This window comes from Lagopus muta, chromosome 1, assembly GCF_023343835.1.
Source record: "Lagopus muta isolate bLagMut1 chromosome 1, bLagMut1 primary, whole genome shotgun sequence".
In the NCBI taxonomy this organism is placed as follows: domain Eukaryota; kingdom Metazoa; phylum Chordata; class Aves; order Galliformes; family Phasianidae; genus Lagopus; species Lagopus muta.
This window is the reverse complement of record NC_064433.1, coordinates 150,163,669-150,186,161: the sequence shown is the minus strand read 5'-3', so window position 1 is coordinate 150,186,161 and position 22,493 is coordinate 150,163,669. Positions and strand designations below refer to the sequence as shown.

The 22,493-nt window shown below is 35.9% G+C and overlaps 1 protein-coding gene across 1 annotated transcript; it reads right to left on the bottom strand.

Annotated features, from left to right (window-relative positions):
* Positions 1-10,896: 10,896 nt before the first annotated feature.
* LOC125693927 (uncharacterized) lies at positions 10,897-22,169 on the bottom strand. Its single transcript, XM_048946434.1, has 2 exons — positions 21,461-22,169; positions 10,897-10,961 (listed from the first exon to the last, which is right to left on the bottom strand). Exons 1-2 carry the CDS (start codon positions 22,126-22,128, stop codon positions 10,931-10,933), a joined length of 699 nt encoding a protein of 232 aa, XP_048802391.1. The 5' UTR covers positions 22,129-22,169; the 3' UTR covers positions 10,897-10,930.
* Positions 22,170-22,493: the final 324 nt, after the last annotated feature.

Sequence of the window (22,493 nt, the reverse complement as noted above, 5' to 3'; positions counted from 1 at the left end):
CCACCTCTGTCCTACAGTTCCTTCAGAGAATGAATTTACTCCTTCACAATTTACAGGAGAATCTCTTCTCTGGCTTACAAACTAGCCCTTCCACATCCTTATTCTCTGGTCTTGATGGTGGGGTTGTTTCTCATACTTATTTTCTTCACTCCTCATTGCTGTGCAACATTTTTTATTCAACACACTTTCCCAGAAATGCTACCTTATTTGGTGTTCTAGCTTGCAATGTGGCTGTTGGAGATGGCTAGAACCATTTCTTTCCAGCACTGGTGGCCCAAGCCTCTCCTCAGAGATGCCAAACTTAAAGCCTCCCCCTTTACCGTACCTTGTCACAGAATCCCAATATATTCCATCCCATGTCTGTGAAACAAATATTTTATAACTTACATTAGACACAACTTCAGTTAAAAAATCAGCCATAACAACAATAGCCCTCCACAGCAGAACAAATGTAACATGGTTACAATACTAACATAAGTTAGTGTAACACAAGTCAGTATTGTATTACATAGTGTAATACAATACATTATGAGTACATTATGCACACATTATAAAAACACCCCTAGACTCTTTACAACGTTGTGAGATCAAAAGATTCCCCAAAGATTCCACTTGAATCCACTGGAAATGTCCAATTTGAGTTTTGCCTGCTATATCTCCCATTTACTGCCTTCACCTTAATACACACATTTAATCATATTTTATCTGCCTGTATTGTTGAGCAGGGAGAATGAAAGAGTGAATGGATAAGCATCTGGAAACCAGTCAAGGTCAACCTATTGCTGTAGAACAGTTTTATTTTCAAAAGGCAATGAAGTGAAATAATTAACAGTAAATTAGCTGTCTTTTAGCATTGTTCTTTTTGTTTGTTTCTTTTCCTGTTCTTTAAATGAAAACTAGTGGATAAACAAATAAATAATATTCGTTGGTGATTGTCTTGCATAAAGGTTAATTTTCAGAAACAGCCTCATATCTGGTAGTTGTTGCACCCTCAGTTACAAAGTGTAATAACGCTTATATCATGATAACAGTTCTAAGTTCTCTAAGACTTACAGCTTATTTGACTGATGGAGACTGTTAACAATGCTCTTATTAAATGAATTAATGATCCTAGAATTTCTTGAAAAGACATATCTAAACATTAATTTTTATTTGTCTTTCCATTAGATTAGTGTGTACTGCTTTCATTTATTTCAGCAGAATTTGCACACATATAGCTAATGGGATAATGGAACCCCAATTCACAATCACAGTGCTTACACCAGAAACAACTATTTTTCGCCATTAATCAAGAAATCTTCAACTGATACAGTTGCTGAATTAATCATATTCAAAATCAGTTGCTGTAAATCAATGCAACGGTAAATATAAACTTAATTTGTTCTTTTATTATTGACTCTGAAGCTATGCATGTTTGGGAAGGTTATGTGTCATGTTTTCATGCATAAACAGAAACTATTTAAAGATTTTGACTTATAAACCTAATTGAAATAAATCTTTGCTGTTTCATTTTATGTATTAGATCTTCTTCAAGGTCAGACCTCCATAATGAAGAAAAAAATGATTATATGAATTTATATTGATTATATGAAGAAGTTGAATATAAAAATAATAATAAAAAAAGAGCTGCCTTGACATTTCTTTACACTTGTCAACACATTCTGTATTTAGTTATCTTCATGTTTGTAGAGTTAGGTAAATATTTTAATTTAATTTAGAAACAAGTAGGCATTAAAAAGATAACACAAAAAAACAGTTTTAAATAATATTGGATATCTAGTCTAAATCCATCCTCTTTCAATTTAAAACCGTTACCTCTTGTCCTTTCACTACGCTCTCTGATAAAGAGATCCTCCCCATCTTTCCTGTAGACTCTGCATATTGTAAGACATTTGTTCTCTAGGTGAAACAATCTTCACCCCTTCCAAATGACGGATGTGCCAGCTCTATGATATCTTCCTGGGGATTCACTCTAACAGGTCTATGTTTTCTACATGCTGCAGACCAAGAGCTGAATGTAGCACTCCAGGTGGGGCCCAATAAGAATGTATTAGAACAGGAGAGTGAAATTCCTCAGCCTCCTGGTGACACTTATTTTGATGCAGCCCAGGATATGATTGGTTTTCTGCGCTGAAAGAGTATATTGCTGGCTCCTATTTCATTCTTCATCAACACCCCCATGTTCTTCTTCTCTGGGCTGCTGCTGACCCATTCTCCTCCCAGCTTTAATCTGTGGTTTGGGACTGCCTCAACTCAAGTGAAGGATCTTGCACTTGGCGTTGCTGATCTTTGTAAGGTTCTCATAGATCCATCTTTCAGGCCTGTGACAGTCCCACTAGATGACAGTCCTTTCCTCCCTTGTGTTGCCCAAACCATGCAGCTGATTGGCTAGCCTGCTGAGAGTGTACTCAATTCCACAGTCCATGTGACCAACAAAAATATTAAATACTGCCAATCTCAATACTGATTGCTGAGGCAAGCAACTTGTCACTGGGCTGCACCTAGAGAAGAGATGTAGGTGATGCTAAAGATTTTCATGGATTATGTGTGCCCCATGGATGATTATTGCTCTGAAGCATCTCCCATACAAGGAAAGGCTGAGAGATCTGGGAGTCTTCAGCTTGGATAAGACCAAGAGGGGTTCCTATCAATGCTTGTCAATATCTAAAGTGTGGGTGTCAAATGGAAGGGGCCAGGATCTTTTCAATGGTGCTCTGCAACAGAAGAAGAGGTAATGCACACATACTGGAGCAGAGGAAGTTCCATACGAACATTAGGAAAAAATTCTTTACCTCAGAGTTGACAGAGCACTGCAATAGGCTGCTACTGGAATCTCCTTCTCCAGAGATATTCAAAACCTACCTGAACACTTTCCTATGTAAACTACTGTAGGGAACCTGCTTTACCAGGGCACTGGACTAGATGATCTCCATAGATCCCTTTCAAATCCTACAATTCCATGATTCTGTGATAATAATTTGTTCCTCTCTTTCCATTGTCTGTATACAGAAACAATAGATATATATGTCTGTAATAATTAACTGTCCCCTTTGCATAGCAGTATCTGTCTGAGACTGGTAAGGAATGTCTTAAATTAACATGAGGCAATCAACATCGCTTTGTGGACAGTTTTACATTTGAAAGCATTTCTTTTGTGGTCTGCCTTCAAATGGGAAAGCCCAGGAGTGTTTTATTGGCTGAACACTTGGCCTGGGAGCAAATGGTTCCAGTTTGATAGAAGAGAAAGGGAGAACAAACCATTGTATTCTGTGAAGGCTGGCATCTCTCTGCTTCCATTTATATGTTGACTTAAATTTGCTATGCCTGGAAGACAGGAAAAAAATAAGTTCCTACTGAGATCCTGAAGCCAGAAGCTGTCACTCCGGAAAAGCAGGCTTGACCACTTTGGACTATAAGAGTTTGTAAAGTCATTGCTAGTTTTCAGCTAACCAACATAACCTCAGGTGACCCACCAGTACTGAAGATCAGCACTGACACCAAGATACTGCTGGATCAAAAAATGGTCTCTCCCCATTTTGTATTTTTTCTTTCTCTTCTTTTATTCTTTTACTCTTTGCAGTAGCTGCTGTCTAATGTTATTTTACCTGTAAAACTTATTAATCATAATTAGAAAATTAGATATTTTTAGTTTCAAGTGGAGTATTAGTTATTGTTAAGAAAGCTCTCAATAAATTGATATGTATTATTCCTCTGAGCTTTGGATGACTCCATCACAATAATGGATGAGTGTCTTGGGAGATAGAAAATTATTCACCTCCCTTAATAGCCATTGGGTAGGATGAGACAGTATCTAATGCCAGAGATAGCAACTTCTTTCAAAAATTGATAATTTTCAGTAATCTTCTGGCTGAAAGGAAAATGCGAAGCAACATTCAACTAAAACAGGCAAAAACCATGTAAAAGCTAATAGTTCCATGCTACTGATCAGTAAGTAGCCTTCTACAGGTTATTTATTTATTTTATTATTATTTATTTATCTACAGGTTATTTACAGCATATCTATTAAATCTATGAGCATCTAGTTTCTTCAGAAAGTGGCGGTGAAAAACAGAATCCAATACCTTGCTAAAATCCAAATAAAACACATCTACAGTGTTTTTCTCATCCACTAAGTGGGTAATATTGTTACAGAAGAGACCAGGTTACTCAAGAAAGACCTGCCTTTCCATACATGCTGACTAGGTTTAATCATTGTTTGTCCTATACTTGCCAGAGGATGGTACTGTGTATGATCTGCTCCATGTACCCAGCCCATAAGTACTCAGTGCATCTAAGGACATATTTTTAGATATAAATCAGGAGCTTAAAGTGGCTTTATAAACAAGCATTTAATGAAGATCAGTAACATAAACTGAGAAGATGTGCTCAGCCGACCCTGGCCAGTAACTAAGTGTCTATGCAGCCACTAACTCAGCATTTCCCTCCAAAATGTCCTTTTGGTCTCTGAATAATGGCTACCTTGGAGAACATCTTAGAAGACTGTATAGGAAACCATCTTATACATATTCTTATCTGAATTACAGTAGTAAGTGCTATTCAACAACTAAAATGAGGTTTACAAATCATAGAATCACAGAATGTCCTGGGTTGGAAGGACCACAAGGATCATAAAACTCCAACCCCCCTACCGCAGGCAGGGCCACCAAAAAAATAAAAGCATGATAACTCATTAAAGTTCAGAAAACTCTTGCAGAAAACAAATGTAACTATTAATGCATGGAGAGTTCTTTAGTGTTGGAAAACCATTCATGGGTAAGCTGGTAAAAAATACAGGATTTGTGATACTATATTTATTTTCTCTGCCTTAGAACACAACTTGTGTTCTAGGTAGCTCTCCTGAGAAGGCCATCAAAAATTAAGCAGTGGTGTGGGGGAAGAAATAATTGTGAGTGAATCACCAAAGAGCTTATCAGACTCTTGATGGACCCTATCACTGTGAAAGCTTGGGAGACTGGAGTGTAAGACAGAGAGAAAACGAGATCTGTCTGCATATAAGGGTAAACAGGAGGTTCTTTTCATATGCATTAATAATCTTGTTACACTTTAGAAACCTTTCATCTTTTATCACTGTTGTTTGGGAGAAGCTAGGGCCAGTTAACTGATTAGAAGATCTGTTAGAGGAACAGGAGCTTCTTGTTTGAAAGTGAATGGTATATAGGATGTATGTTGAACATAATAAAGGAGAACTATTCTGATGCTACGAGAAACTGAGAGCTCTCCAACTCGACTGAGCGCTGACACTGGTATAACTTCAAGTTTATACAAGATCAAAATACAGAGTTCATCTGATTTGTAGGATGTTTTTAACACCATTCATGTTGTGTTATGTTGACAATGATAATCTTTATTCTGAGAAATGATAGTAATGTACTCTTTTAACAAGACGTAACAGTTTTGACAATCTGTACAAAATCCAAGCTCATGCAAGCTCTTAGACATTCATCTTCTAGTCAAGATAATTAGAGCTGTCAAATATTATGGTGCCAGGGGACCTGTGTCTAGAACATTCTTTGTTTCTGTTTTTCAATCATTCATCTTTCACTGTCAATATACATGAGCTGTCAATGCCAGTGTCAGAATACATGTCAGTATTTGGGGAAGACTAAACATCTGTAGTTTAATGTGCTTGTTTTATAGACAGTCAATCTTTTCACAATTTTGAAATCTTAGGAGATTTTTCTGAAGTTTGTAATCCTAGTAACCCATCCTGAATGTATACTGTACTCAAAGAAAAACATTTTATTACACAACATGTTAAACAGATTGTTAATTGCTTACAGATTTCAGATATGACCTGTACTTACTGTATTCACAGCATCTTTTTGTTATTAATGTAATTCAGTGGGAGAAAAAAAAATCTTGAATTTTCTAAGTCTTTTGACATCATAGTAAAAATTAGATGTGAAGGATGCTGGAGAAAGGTTATTCAGATAAAATTGTGCAGAAAAAAAACCTGACAGGACATTTGTTGTAGTGTAATAGAATCTTGAAGTATGTCAAAAAGAGTTCTATAGAGCATTATCAGCCTAGTTCAGGCTGTCATTCATATTAATTTATAACTAAGTTTCCAACAAGGTCAAATTTACTAGATTAATCAGCCTACACATTTTAAATTTCTATATAAGACATATTTGTTACATTTGGAATTAAAAAAGCTTCCATTATTATGATTAAGATCATAAGATATAAACATTGATGAATAATATCTGAAATGGAAAAAGGAAAAGAGGGAAAAGTATTTGAGTACTTTGAGATTTTGCAAAGGTACAAAACTGTGTGTGAGTTGAAATTTTCACTTTTGTTCAACCAAGAAGACAGTTCAAGAGAGGAAGAATCAAAGAAAATGGACATACAGAAGAGAGTACAGGACACTATCTTTCTCATTTGCACTGCTAGACAGAAATAACAACAACGACAATGCTATAATGAAAGTTATGTTTCAGAGTTAGGGTTACTTTTGGCAATGACAGAAAAAAAAATGTCAGACAAAATGTTACTTTTGCAAATACTTTATCCTTCTCGTCTTGCAATCTAAACTTAGCCCCTGTAGCTGAATGGCTGAGTTTTACAGGGTTTTTAAGAAATATTATTTTAGTATTAAGTCTTTCCTTATTCTATTAAACATTGTGGTTTAGCCCTGACAAGCAGGATAATGCCACACAGTTGCTCACTCACTCTTCCCCAGGTAAGATGGGGGAGAGAATTAGAAATGAAAAAGTTCAACAAAATGGAGGTTGAGATAAAGACACCTTACTAGGTAAAGAAAAATCTGCACCTGCAAGGAAGGAATTCATTCACTGCATCCTATCAACAGGACATTTTGAAAAATAACAGAGATCATCATGCATAATGGTTTCTTGGGATGACAACTGCCATAGCTCCAAAAATCCCTCCCTTCCTTCTCCTTTACAACAGCTTTTATTGCCAAGCATGACTTATGGTATGACATATCCATTTGGTCAGTTGGGATCAGTTGTGCTGGCTGTGTCTCCTCCTAACTTCACATGCATTCTTAGCATCCTTGCTGGCAGAGCAACATGAAAAGTAGAAAAGTCCTTGCCTCTGTAGGAAAGCCTCTGTAACAACTGAAAACATTAGTGTGTCATCATCGCTATTTTAATGAAAACTCCAACACACAGCATCATACAAGCTTTTATGACGAAAATTAACTCTATCCCAGCCAAAACTATGATATTGTTACTGTTTAAGTACATTTTAATGCAAATTTGCATTATTCTCCTATTATCCACTAGATGTATCTGTAATTCATACTTTATGTACACAATATATGTGGAACTATATACACAAATTTGATCCTTTTTGTGCCCTAGAGTGGTACAGTTATTCGAGAACAAAAACAGAATGTGGCCTGGCACAATAAAGTTTTGCATGATACATGTATAATCAATTTAATTAGAACTGAAAGTGTATCTATGAGAATATTAGAAGCCTTTCTCTTCTGTTTAATTAATTCTAACCTTTAAAGGACCATTTATTTATTTATTTATTTATTTGATTTTTTAATTCAAAAAGTCTTTTTCTCTGTGCCCTAGGCAATTTATTAGTGTGAAATTTATACTAATCACAGATTTAAAAGTATTTGATCCTAATAAATTGTTAAGTTTTGAAAAAGAAATATAACCAGACTGTTCAGCACTATCCTAACTGTTTTATTTCTGTACAGACTGCCTTGTCTAACATTCCTCATACTTACACCAAGAAATACAAGACCTTCATCAACTCCTACTGATGTTTAATCTTCCTTTGTCCAATGAACAGAAGTTTGTAGATTTCCTTTTAGAGGTTTTATGCTTTTATGATATCATGATGTTATGTTGGAGGAGTGGGAAAAAGAAGAAGAAAAAGGACAGAAAAAAAGAGAAAAAAGAAAAAGTTACTTTGTATCATAGTACTAAGGTTAAGCCTTAAACTGTATTAGAGTTGTTGAACATTATTCCACTCCAGAAGATCAGCAAAAGAAGAAACTGCACGCAGATGTGCTACAAAAGAAAATGGGAATAAATTTATGCAAAAAGAGGCCGATTTTCTCTCTAAATCCAGATCACACACTAGATTCAACTCAGACTTTTCTCAATAAAAGCTCTTAATAAAGACCTTCTTTCAGTCCAGAAGAAACTGAGAATTTCATGTATGCTCTTCTTGGCAATTCCCCCTGGTCATCTCTGTTTACCTTGTTCGATAATCTAGCCAGAGAGAATCTCACTGTCAGGAATCCAGAAGTTCCAAAGTATTGTACAAGAGTTCAGAGAGTCAATGTGAAATTCAAATATCTTTGAATACATAAAATATATGATTTTACGATACTACAAAGAGTTTATGTCTATATAAATAAAGCTGCTCGTTGCAATATCTGTGATTTAGTTTTGACTTTGAACAGCAATGCAGTGTTATCAAAACATAGTCAAAGTTAGTGCTAGTGTAAATATTGGCAAGAAATCTTCCCACTGGGAACTCTGGTTGAAGATAATGTGTTTAAAAAGATAAGAACCCTTGGCTGTTTTGGTATGTAAGTAAAGGCACACTACAGACTTGGGTTTAAAATCCCTTGCAGATTTAGGCCATAGTAGCTACCATTTGCATAAGTGCATATATAATATACAAGAACTAGTTTTTTAAAAAATTAATATTATCACTATGAAATACATATCAGCAAAGAGTATTCTTATGATTAAGAAACTTAATTTAGCAAAACTGGAATCGACTCCCATATCTGCTCTAAACTCTTTATATTCCCCTGATTGAGATGCATAAGGCCAAATTTTCAAAGTTAATTGAGTGGATGTGTATAAGTTGGATTTCTGTAAGTACCTGATATATTTTGCTGGTTCTCAGTTTTGAACTATAAAATTATTTACTTTTTTAGACAGAATGCTGTCTAGAATCTGAATGTTAACTACCTTATCCCCCACTATGGCCTCTGTTTAATTTTCTGTAAGCATATATAATAAAACTTAGGTGCACAGAGGTATTAAAATAAACATATTAAGAATTTCAGTATGCTCAGTATACAATATTGGAAGCTGTAGAAGTTACTTTATTTTATGCATAACTCACATTGGGTTACATACAGAAATTATTGTTTCAGTTTGCATAATCCTGCCCCTCTCTTCTGTGTTGCTGAGACTTCAGCTGGAGTACTGTGTTCAGATATGGAGTCCTCAGTACAGGAGAAACAGATAAACCTGATGAGAGCAGGGACTCAAATAACTCCTCTACAAGGACAGGCTGAATGTCCTGGGGCTGTTCAGCCTGCAGAAGAGAAGGTTCTGGGGAGAGCTGATAGCAGGCTAAAGATTTCATAAGAAAGAAGGGGACAGACTCTGTAGCAGGGTGTATTGTGATTGAACAAGGGGAAACGGCTTCAAGATAAAAGAGAGGAGATTTAGATTGAATATGAGGAAGAATTTGTTTACAGTAAGTTTGATGAGGCAGTGGTAAGTTTGTCCAGAGAGGCGGTGGATGCCCTGTCCTTACAGACAGGTCATGCTGGATGTAACTCCAAACAACATGATGTAGCTATGGATATCTTTGTTCATTGCAAGGGATTTGCAAGGACTGGATTACCATTAAAAGTCCCTTCTAACTAAAACAGCTTTACTATACTATGAAAATGTTGGGAATATAAGAAAGACTTTAGTTCATTTGAAAATATAATAGAATTCTACCATAAGACCTTCTCTTTAGCTTATGTCTGGTGTGGTATTCCACATGTACTTCTGATCTCTCTACAGGATAATCACAAAATATTGTTTAGCATAATTATCTATTAATTAAATAAATATTACTCCTGACAAATTAGGATCTTTATGTTTCTTTTTCTTTTCCTTTCTTTTTCTTTTTTCTTTTTTTCCGTTTCTTATTGCATTTCCTTCTCTATTTTTTTTTTCCTTCCCTTAATATTGGAAGATCCTGTGATGAAGATAATAACACCAATAATTTCTCTCTCCCACACAAATTTTTTCTCACAAAGGTAAGAAATTGGACTCATGGGCTGAAGAGATGCTTTTTGAATAGAGGATGATAGAAAGAAGATAAAGGTTATAATAAAAGCATAGCCTTAGAGAGTGATTCTCACTCTGAGGGGAAAAAAAAAGTTTCAAATTCTCTCAAAGCCTAACATCTTAATCTGCCTTTGGTCTATTTCAATGACATGGAAACTAATTACTACTTCTTTCACAAGCTGATAAATTACATCAAAAGATATTGTGGACCTGATAGTACATATGTGTTACATAAATATCCTTAAATATTTCAATAATATGTGCTTCAAAGATGTAGATTTGCACAGTTCATATCACTTTTTATTATACAGAAAAAACAGCACAGTGAAGCTAGAAACAAACAAATGATCAAGTGAAAAAAAGTATGCATTTCTCTACAAAATCTAGAACTCAGACAATGTTTAATGACACTTGGAACCTTTTTAAAGTTATAAACTATTTAACAAGTCTGGCATACTTGTTAATACAAGGACTGCTCCAGAAGTTATAAACCCTATCTCATTTTGTTGACCTAAGACATCACAGGCAAAGGCTGGTGGTGTGATAGTAGAGGTTGAACCTTCCCACCAATATTTCTTTACATTTTGTTTCCATATGACAGATGGTATCAGAGGGGCAGTCTGATAAGAAAATATCTAATGTGGAAATGCATATAACGTGATGGTGTGAAAATAAATCCTTCCACATGGAAAAAAATGTCAGTTATTGGCATTTACTGATGTTTTCTGAACATTTATGGAGACCAAAAAGTGGACATGAGCATGGTGAGGTGGCGGGTGGTACATTTCACAGAATCACAGAATCACAGAATCACCCGGGTTGGAAGGGACCCCAAGGATCATGTAGTTCCAACCCCCTTGCCTAGCAGGGCCACCAAACATACACATTCAGATCAGGTTGCCCAGGACCCCGTCCAACCTGGCCTTAAACACGTCCAAGGACGGGGCATTCACAACCTCCCTGGGCAGCCCGTTCCAGGGCCTAACCACTCTCCTAGTAAAGAACTTCCCCCTAACATCCAACCTAAATCTTCCCTCCTTCAACTTAAAACCATTTCCCCTAGTCCTGCTGTTGTCAGCCCTTTTGAAGAGTTTACTCCCCTCCTGGGTGTAGGTTCCCTTCAGGTATTGATAGGCTGCAATGAGGTCACCCCGCAGCCTTCTCTTCTCCAGGCTGAACAAGCCCAACTCCCTCAGCCTGTCCTCATAGGGGAGGTGCTCCAGCCCCCTGATCATCTTAGTCACCCTCCTCTGGACCCTTTCCAAAATCTCAATGTCTTTCTTGTACTGAGGGCTCCACACCTGGACACAGTACTCCAGATGGGGCCTCACAAGAGCCGAGTAGAGAGGGACAATCACCTCCCTGTCCCTGCTGACCACCCCTCTCCTGATGGAGCCCAGGATCCCATTTGCCTTTCAAGCTGCCAGAGCGCACTGCTGGCTCATGTTCAGTCTCTCGTCCATCATCACATTTCAGCAGCAATGACAACAATAAGAAAGACAATCTATGTTCTGGATAGCCATGTATAGATGTCACACCATGAAATGAAGATGAGCTTGAACAGCTCATCTGTGCAGATTAGCAGATTGGAATCAGAGAACTGCATAGGAAGTTGTGTATCAGCTTAAATGAGTTGGAAGTCATGGTGGTAACACTGAAGCATCATGAAATTTGTGCCACATTGGCCCCAGGAGTGCTCACACAGGAACAGAAAGAACACTGTGAGTTTGTCAGGACCTACTGAACAAACAGGAGGCTGGAGGTGAGAGTTTCTTGGATTACAACATTAGTGAGATAAGTATGGCGTCAGCACTGTGAGGTTGAGTAAAAATGGCAGATTTTGGAGTGGTGACACATGAATTCCCCATTGAAGAATCTCAAGATATGGCCCTCAGTGGGTAAAATTATGTGAACTGTGTTTTGGGGTAGGAAAGGGGTGATCTTTCTGGATTTCCTAGAACTATGACAACTGACATCAGTTACATCATGTCACTGACTAAGCTGAAGGCTCAAAACTTCAGAATTGAGCCACAAAAGAGGATGATTTTTTCTCTTTCAACAAAAAGTGCCAGGTCCCATACCAGTTTGAAGACTGTGAAGCACACTGACAATCTTAGTGGGACTGTCTTGACACACCCATCATATATTCTGATTTGGACACCTTCTGACTTCCATCTCCTTGGGCTGATGAAAGATTACATGTGGCTAACATTTTCCTAGCAACAACACCATAATAGCAGCTGTGTTATAGCTGGTCACCTCCATTGCTGCAGATTTTTGTGAGCACTGTATGCAGGCTTTTGTTCATCGCTGGCAAAAATGTATAGCTACTGGTGGTGTGTTTAAAATAGTGTTTTGTATCTGAAAATTTGCACTGTCAAACAGTGTTACTGATCTCTTTATATCTGTCATATATTCCAGGAAATAAATAGTAGACATGAGAGTGACTTCTGTTGTTATCTTTTTTTTTTTCTTTTTTACCATTAATATTTTAATAGTTCCATTTAAACAGTTTAAACATACATTTTGTAATTTTGTACAATAACAAGATTGCTTAGAAGGGAATAAGAATTTCCTGAACCAATTTCACAAATACTATTAACACAGATACCTGTTTCTTTTGAGGCACTCACTCTGGAACACACACATGCATCTAGCACAATCTGAACTTTATCAGGGTTCTTTTATGATATGTTTAGCCTCCAGAATGAAGTTGGTTACCTTACAGGGTAAATACAATATCATAGCCACCATTAAAGAAGTTTTATATTCCCTACATTATGAGTGAATAATAATGTATACTTAGGTATACATAATTAAATTGAGCTATGTATCTATCTTGTATCTATGATTCCACTGAAAGTATGTTAGGATTTTTTTGATTTTTGTACGTCTACATGTATATCAAAGAAAGGTAACCTCCTGGGACTCATCAATATCTAATTCTATGTTTCAAATGATATTATGCACATAATAGTTACAAGTCAACTGTGAATTGGCTACCTAGACTTTATAGTCCCTCTATAGATGGGAAAAAAAAAATAGCAAAAAAAAAAAAAAAAAAAAAAAAGCAGCACATCAGCACATTTATTGAATAATTTTAGACATTTGTTCAGACTAAACAAATTACTCTGTAAACATTTTCTAGATTCCGGAAATTCAGAAGTTGGAGACTCCACTCCACCATAAGCTATCTAGAAAACACTCAACAGATCTCTGTTACTGTCACAGTTTAAACAAAGTAGCAATCTTATGCTAAAGTGGTATTTTCTGTATTTCTTCATATTGTCTCTTGTCTCATGACTGAGAACCAATAAGAAGAATATGTCTCTATCTTCTTTAGCTTCCAGCCCTAGGTTCATCTTCTTGCTCCTCGTATAAATTGATGTAATCCTCCTGAGTATTCTGTTTCAAAGGTTGAACAGCCACATATTTCTCAATCTGTTTCAGTGTGACAGATCCTCCAAAACATTAAATTTTTTTACGAACTTCTGCAGCACTCACTCCACTAAGTATATGCCTCTTTGCACTGAATTTTGGACACATAAATTTATCTGTGACATCATCAGGGCTAGATAGAGAGGAAGGATCACCTCCCTTGACCTGCTTGCAAAGGTCCTTTTAATGCAGCCCAGGATACTGTTGAACACCTTTACTGCAATTGTTCATTGCTATCTCATGGTCAATATATTATACACCAGGATTCTTAGTTCCTTTTCAGTTGAACTCTTTTAAAGATAGTTGCCTCCCTACCCCTGGTGAAAGACTTGTTATTTCAATTCCTTGAAATTCATCAGAATTCTGTTGTCTCATTTCTCCAGCCTCTTGAAAAACTGTTATTTCTACAGTCCCAAAAATTGTACACTGTTCTACTTAATGGCAGTGGAGAAATCCCCCTTGTAAAATTATGCTTTGAAAACAGAGTAATATAATTGTAATAATTAGCATTTTTCCAGTTGTACCGTAGAATAAAACAAATGAAAGCATTTGCTCAATTTTTTTTTTTTTTTAATTATCATCTACAAGATTAACAATTGATATAAACATAACAACGCTCCATGGAAATCACTGTAAATGTAATAGACAATGCAAATTAATTTCTTTGATTCAAAAGTGTATGTAAATTTCAGACAATTTACTTGCATAGAATTTTGGTTTATTAACACAAATTTCCTGTCTTTGGCAGTGCTACTGAATGATGACTCAACAAATCAGTTCATCCAGCAACTTTACAAGCTTATCTATCTGGGTAGTTGTTCTATAATTTTTAGCGGAAAGACACTTCATGTTCTATATGGAGACAATTTAACACTTTATCATACATGTTTGAAGCTCATCTTTTAGAGCACATAACCATGAATTCTAATTTATCCAAACTATCAGTAAACTATATTCCCATCTCATACAATTTCCTATGATTTTGAGATGTGCATTTAAATATATGAGGAAACAAACAAACAAACAAACAAAACAACTCATGGTTTAAAGTTAATAAACATGCTGAGTGATGAAAGATTTAAATAATCTTTATCTTACTGTAGATAAGGATGAAGAGAGGAGAACAAAATTGATTACTTAAATATGTTAAACAGGATGTTCTTAATGTAAGTATTTGACATGAAAATATAAGGCTTGAAATTAATGTTTAGTTTAGTTAGTGGAAATGTTTCTTTAACAAAGACTCAGTAGCTATATCAAAATGAATAATACTTCAGAATAAATTCTTATTGCATATTGTTGAAACTAAGATGCTGGAGATTTTTAACAGATAATCTTCATTTAAATATTAGTAAAGAAAGAAAGAAAATATCACAAGAATGCACTATTGTTTGCCTTCTGTAAAAAACAATTTATATGTAATTTTTTAGAAAAAAAAACCCACTATCATTCAATACCATTTTGTCAGTTAGTTCCTATTATGCCATCTGTTTCATGGCAACAAAATGTAACAGAATATTGGGGAGAAATATCAACATCTGCTATCACACTGCCAACATCCACTTCTGACACTGTGGGCCAACATAAAGAAGAATTGTTTTCAGAGCAGGCCTTTGAGAATTGCTGTGGGTTTTGAGCAGTGAGGAACAGAAAAAGCAGGCAAGATGAGGATGAGACAATGACAAAAATAACATTTGGATTCCAGAACTAAGGGCAGCTGAAAATTAAAAGGCTAAAATGTTTAATTTCTGTAATCATTATACATACTAGGAATACCTGATCTAAATTTTTAATTGTCCATCCATAGTGCTTCCTTCTCTGAGTATGATGTCCTTTCAATAATTAATATAACAGTTCAACAGCCAGTATAACAAAGAAAATACTTGCTAAGGAATAGATGATTGTTTGCTTGTATCTAGGCTAGTTTTGAATTTCTCCACAGAAGACTCCACATCATCTCTGAGTAGCCTGTTGTATTGCTCTGTAGCCCTCAAGGTAAAGAGCTTTTCTTTACGTTCGTATGAAACCTCATATGTTCCTGTTTGTGTGCACTGCCCCTTGTTCTGTTGTTGGGCACCACTGAAGAGAGCCTGTCCATATCCCCTTGACTATTTCTTGTTAGACATTTGTAAACATTAGTAAGATACTCAATTTCAAACTCACACTTGAGCAGGGGAAGTGCATGAGAATGAAGGACTGCTAGCGGTGGAATGTTGTGAACTGACCACAGCACCCATTCTCCATTTGGAGGAAGTGAAAGAGTGAATCTGAGTTTGAGAAGAAAGATATTGGGGGGGGGGGGGGGAAGTGCTTTTGGTTTTGGTTTTGTTTCTCAGTATTATATTTTATTTTTCAATTGGCAACAAATTAAGATCACTGAAATCTTTTTTTTTTTTTTTTTTTTTTTTTCCTCACAACAGCAATTAATCAAAAATGCCTCTGTCTTTATTTCAGCTCATTATCTTATTTTCTTCCTATTTTGATGAGGAGAGGAAGTGAAATAGCATCTGATTGCACACCTATCAACTAACAGAAGTTAAGCGACCACATACTCTTTAATACATTTCCAATTTGCCATAAGATTAAAATTCCATATATTTGAGTTTTTCAGCTACTACTGTTCTTTTATTTACAAAGAAATACAAACCAAACAAATACAAAACGACAATAGGAAACTTCACATGGCTCTGATTATGAAACTTGTGAAATCTGCTCCCAGGGCAAGGGTGGCCCAGGTGTTTTTCTTAAGTAATCAAATACACAGATAAATGGACTGAACATCCAAATGTTATCCTATCAGTATACGATCTAATTCACATGCCATCAGTACCTACGTATCACTTTCAAATACTTTATCTGAAAGACATGAGGAAATAATGAATATAATGCTCTTACATAATTGTGCAATAAAAATGGTGTATATGACTAGCATAGTCTTAATATTTTAACCTCCTAGAGATTAAATCCTTTGTAAATACAACTCCTATTTCATGTATTCACATTTATATCAAGTATTGCTTTCCTACTATATTGTCATGTTAAATTATTATCTCTGTGTTCTTGCTATAAGATGTACATAATATAGAACTAAACTAACAGGCTCTAAATTATTCTGCATAACTCAGTAGATCCCTTCTAGAAAAAATAGCGAGGGATAGCTTCTTAAAATGAGGAAATATCTGCCTCAAAATATAATTAAATATCCTCAAAATGGAATTAAATTTTTCTCTGCTTGAGTAGGGTTGTTGCAAGAAGTCCTTCAGAGGTCAATTCCAACCTCAACTGTTCTGTGATTCTGTGATTCTCTAATTGGAATACTATACTAATGTAGCTAATTAATAATGTAGTTTTCTAGAATGACTGTATTTTTTGTTCGGATCTGATGTTGTGCTATTACTATAAGTGATGTTACTCTACTTCAGATGAGGCGATTTAAAGAAATGTCTGCTACTTGGCAAGATAAATGTTTTTTGCAGTATACTGATCCTATGACACCTCACATTAGAAATGTTACACTTAAAAAAATACATATTTTCACATGAAATTGGCTTTCTGAAGAAATACTACTCTTGTTTTGTAACTCTTTTTGGGGAGCATTGTGAAAGACGATTAAGCACAGATCCTAACCACTGTGCGTAATTTGCCTGTATAAAAAGTCCTCATGTTAATTCCTGTGATTCCGACTGGGGAAAAACAAAACAAAACAAAACAAAACAAATCCTGAAGTTTAATTTTACATATATATATACATATGCATATATTACCAGCTGTCTGAGCTGAGGACAGAATTTTGTCCTGAAAATGAATATTTTTTGTTTCTAATGTAACTTCCTTCCATATAAGGAGAAAAACAATGGAAACCTTCAGGTATGTGTGAAGATCTCACATACAAACACACACGCACATCCAAAAAAAAAAAAAAAAAAGCTGCATTTATTAAATAATATTTATATATATAAAAAAAAAAACAAACTAGTATTTGCTCTTTAGAGGTAGAAGATCCAGACTTCTGAATCTCTATCATAAAGAAAATATCATTTTCTCTTATTTTTATACTTAGTATCTCTGTAATATAATACAGATTACATGCCAAAAAAAATCTGACATAAATCCCAATAAGACCAATATCTCAGCAAAGAAAGCACAGGAATGGATGAAGAGAAGTAATATGTTGAGAAAATAAGGAGGTAAAGAGACTTCTATAAACAATAACTAGATCCCCTATCTAATTTACTAAACAAACTTTCTCGTTATTTGATTAGAAAATTAGAAATTCTAATAAAACTCCCATTTTTTTTCACAAGTTAAATATATATATATATATATTCCAGGAATATCTTAACCTGATTAATAGACTTAATTATACCAGACATTTTATTGTTTATCATTATGCCTGGAGAGCAGACAATAGACATATACCTATATTTGAATTTGCCACTGTAAACTAGCATGAAATGTGTATACAGAATTATGGAAAAGTTGTGAGCTGCTTGTGATGTAAGAGCAGTCTTTAAATTCACAGGTTAATGATCTGGTGTAAGTTGTCATGTGTAAAATGTTTTAAAGAAAGATCTCATAAAGATATGTATTTAAATTAAGGTCATAGTTACTAAAGGAAATAAATACACTTATGAAAGGATTTAAGTCCTTGTAAAGCTTCATCAGATCACTATTGCTGTCCTGAAAGTGCATTAAAAATTCCTCTGCTCAACAGCTATACAGTTGGGATCTCTTACTGGAGCTGCATGTCAGTAGCCAAATGTTACATTTCATCCCTGTTGAAGTGTCATGCTTTGCATCAGTGCTTAGCAACAGTCTTTGCCTTAAGGTACAATTGCTCTTGTTTCATGCACGTGTTTTGCCTGTTACCAGCACCTATCATGACTGAATGATGTTCTGAAAATCCTAAATAAGGAATATTGATTGTAATGTTTATACAGTTACTGCCCAAAATAAACTACTTAAATATTGGAAAATTGAATATAGAGGTGCTCACCCAGTGAAGATTACCACACTTAGGCTAACATTTCTGAAAACATTTTGAGCTCTCAAGTTCTATAATAAATAAATAAAAATAAAACGTTAATGCAAAGTATAAAAGAATATGGGAATGAGGAATGTTTATTTATACATGATAAAGAGTTTGACTATCTCCACAGCTGTAAAGAAAGATACTAGAGGAATGAATGAAAGTGATTCCTCGACATAGCCTAAAAAAATGAATATTGATTGGACATGGTAATCTGTTATGAATACAATTTCAAATTAAATACTAGTGAGAGAGAAAAATACATTGTGTGACTGGTAGTATTAGTTCAAACAGAATAGATAGAAATTAAATCTGCATGTCTTTGAACTGTGAAAAGAAACTGTGAGGACATTTAAAATCATTAATGATTTAATATTTGTAATGCTGTTGAAACAGTATTTATTTATTTGTTTGTTTATTTTCCAGAGTACTTCTGTGTTTGAGGCCAGTGAAATCATTCAAGGGCCTAAAAGACTTTTCTTGTCTGTGTTTGTCCACAGAGAGAAATTCAGGAGTGCTGGTAGTTCACTAATTGCTACAGCACATAAAATTGACCTCAGGTAGAAAAAAAAAATGTGTTGTATGGCTTACATTTGTCATTATAATGGTTTTGAGGAACCTGTAGGGTAGCTGGTGTTTTTCACCTGTCTGAGATCACAAGATCATCAGTTCTATTACCAGAAATAACTTTCTCTAAGGTCAGATTGTCTCACAGTTAACTGAGTAATAATAACTTCTTGCCTGCATTATTTTTTATTAATTTTGTTCCTCTTCTTTTCCTGTGATAGCTATTTTTAGGTTTCTAATCTTATATAAAAATTTAAAGCAGTTCGTATTCCCAAGCTTTAGAAAAAAAAGAGGATAAACAACTGTGCTGGGAGGCATTCAAAGTCAGGTTCTTTTGGGCACTGGACAAGCTGATGTAGTGAACAGCAACGCTACTTGTGGTGCAGGGGAGTGGAACTAGATGATTTTTAAGGTCTCTTTCCATCCAGTCCTTTCTATAATATTACAATGCTTTTGATGCACAGAATGTACAGTATATAGATGGTCCTGGGTTATTACAGTGAACAAAACTAATTGATCACAAAATGTCCTTGGATTAAAATACTCTTAAACACATGCAATAATTGCCTGAGAGTATGTGTGGCTGGCTCAGGAAAAGAACTGTAATTTAAAACCTTAACAAAATGTATGATTTAATTTCAGTGTCTCCAAAAATGTTTCTTCCCTCTCTTTATCATATTAACACAACCATAAGCATACTGTTCTACTCTTTGGTTTACCGCGCTTGATGATCACAAAGGTTTTGCCAGAGGGTAATCATTCAGAATTTCAATATTCATTGAAAAGAGTGTAATAAGGAATACCAAAATTAGAATGTATCTATCTGATGCAGCTGGAAAGGAGATGTTCAAAGAAGCACTAAACATTAGTTTTCAAAGAGTTTGAATGGATTAATGGATTAACATTAGTACAAATTAGTCTGTTAATTTTAAAAGATCAATGTATGTAGCTATACAGTGCATATAGACATTGTATCTATAGAGTAAAAAAAAAAATTTAAAAGTACATGAACTACTATACAACACATGATGCAGATTTTTTTAAGTGCATTTAAACTCAGGAAATTAACTGAAGGTTAGATTATATTTCAAAATCTGTTTTTATATAAAAATTATAAATGCATCTAACAGGACAGTATTTAACTCCATCCAGCCAGACATTATATGAGTTGTAATGCTAAAGAACTCAATTTACATTTATGCTGACTGACTTTATTTTTTTCTTTTCTAGAGCAGTTCTAGTTCACTACTTTATGGGACTACATCTGTGATCAAACTACTCCTGTATTAGAATCTAATACAGAATATAATCATGTATTAAAGATGTGACCCAAATAAACATCAGAAATTAATAACAAAGGGAACAGAAGATAAGGAGATGGATATTTCCACATATGGGTTTTTATTTTTCCATTGTAAGTCATAAAGCTTACATTTATTTACAGTTTATTATCAGCAGTGGTTGTTTAGTGGCTTGCAGTTATTTTCCTTCCTAGTTTATTTTCAGAATGATGTTCTTCTTCAAATTAGTTTTGTTGTTAGTTTTGTGCACCCAAAGGCATAGGTCAGATAAATCAGAATATGTAGATTTTTGAGCTTCTCTTTTACAATAGTTTGATTTTATTTATGAATATCCGTGCGTTAAAATGCTTGAAAAAAAAATACTTTTTCATTGATGGTGAACAAGAAAATTTATAAAAATAAATAGAAAACCTCTATGTATTTATCCATAATTTTACTGAGTTACTTTTCCCTACAACATCTTTCCTGTTTTTTCATATGTCTTTTAAAGAAAATTAGATACTGGTCGAGTTCTCAGAATGTACTTGATTTCATACCTGCAGATCATGTGACTTAGGACTATGAAAAGTGTTATGAACATTCCTGACAAGCAGAAAATTCATTTTCAAAACAAACTTACTGGCTTGATCAACTTGACAGAAATACCCCCAGATGACCTTCACTTTGGTCTCAGATATTCTAGTTTGTGGTTACAATTTTTATCATTATAATTTATCTGACCGGGATTTCTTCACAGCAGCCTATACGATGTTGTATTTTCTGTGACCAAAGGTATTTATCAACATAGGGATGTTTTATCTATTGTCATAACAGTGCTTGTATGATGACAAGACTTCCTGCGTATCACTCTGACCCCCATCAAGGAGGGTTTGGGTTTTGTTTTACTAAGTAGTCAATTCTCAAGGACTGGCTGGATTAGGTCATTGTTGGAAGATGAACAGTGATTGCTTTTACAGAATCACAGAATCACAGAATCACCCGGGTTGGAAGGGACCTCAAGGATCATGTAGTTCCAACCCCCCTGCCTAGCAGGGCCACCAAACATACACATTCAGATCAGGTTGTCCAGGACCCCGTCCAACCTGGCCTTAAACACGTCCAAGGACGGGGCATCCACAACCTCCCTGGGCAGCCCGTTCCAGGGCCTAACCACTCTCCTAGTAAAGAACTTCCCCCTAACATCCAACCTAAATCTTCCCTCCTTCAACTTAAAACCATTTCCCCTAGTCCTGCTGTTGTCAGCCCTTTTGAAGAGTTTACTCCCCTCCTGGGTGTAGGTTCCCTTCAGGTATTGATAGGCTGCAATGAGGTCACCCCGCAGCCTTCTCTTCTCCAGGCTGAACAAGCCCAACTCCCTCAGCCTGTCCTCATAGGGGAGGTGCTCCAGCCCCCTGATCATCTTAGTCGCCCTCCTCTGGACCCTTTCCAAAATCTCAATGTCTTTTTTGTACTGAGGGCTCCACACCTGGACACAGTACTCCAGATGGGGCCTCACAAGAGCCGAGTAGAGAGGGACAATCACCTCCCTGTCCCTGCTGACCACCCCTCTCCTGATGGAGCCCAGGATCCCATTTGCCTTTTGAGCTGCCAGAGCGCACTGCTGGCTCATATTCAGTCTCTCGTCCATCAGGACCCCCAGGTCCTTCTCTGCCGAGCTGCTCTCAAGGACCACTCCTCCCAGCCTGTACGGGTGCCTGGGGTTCTTCCGGCCCAAATGCAAAACCCTGCACTTTGCCGTGTTGAACCTCATCAGGTTCACCCGAGCCCAGCCCTCCAGCCTGTCGAGGTCCCTCTGAATGGCATCCACCGTATCAACCGTATCAACCGTATCAACCGCACCACTCAGCTTGGTGTCGTCAGCAAACTTGCTGAGGGTGCACTCAATTCCCTCATCGATGTCATTAATAAAGATGTTAAAGAGCACCGGTCCCAAGACAGACCCTTGGGGGACACCACTTGTTACCGGCCTCCACCTGGACATAGAGCCATTGACCACCACCCTCTGTCTGCGGCCTTTCAACCAATTGCTTATCCATCGGGTCGTCCACCCATCAAATCCACTTCCCTCCAATTTGGAGATGAGGATGTGGTGGGGGACCATGTCAAAGGCCTTGC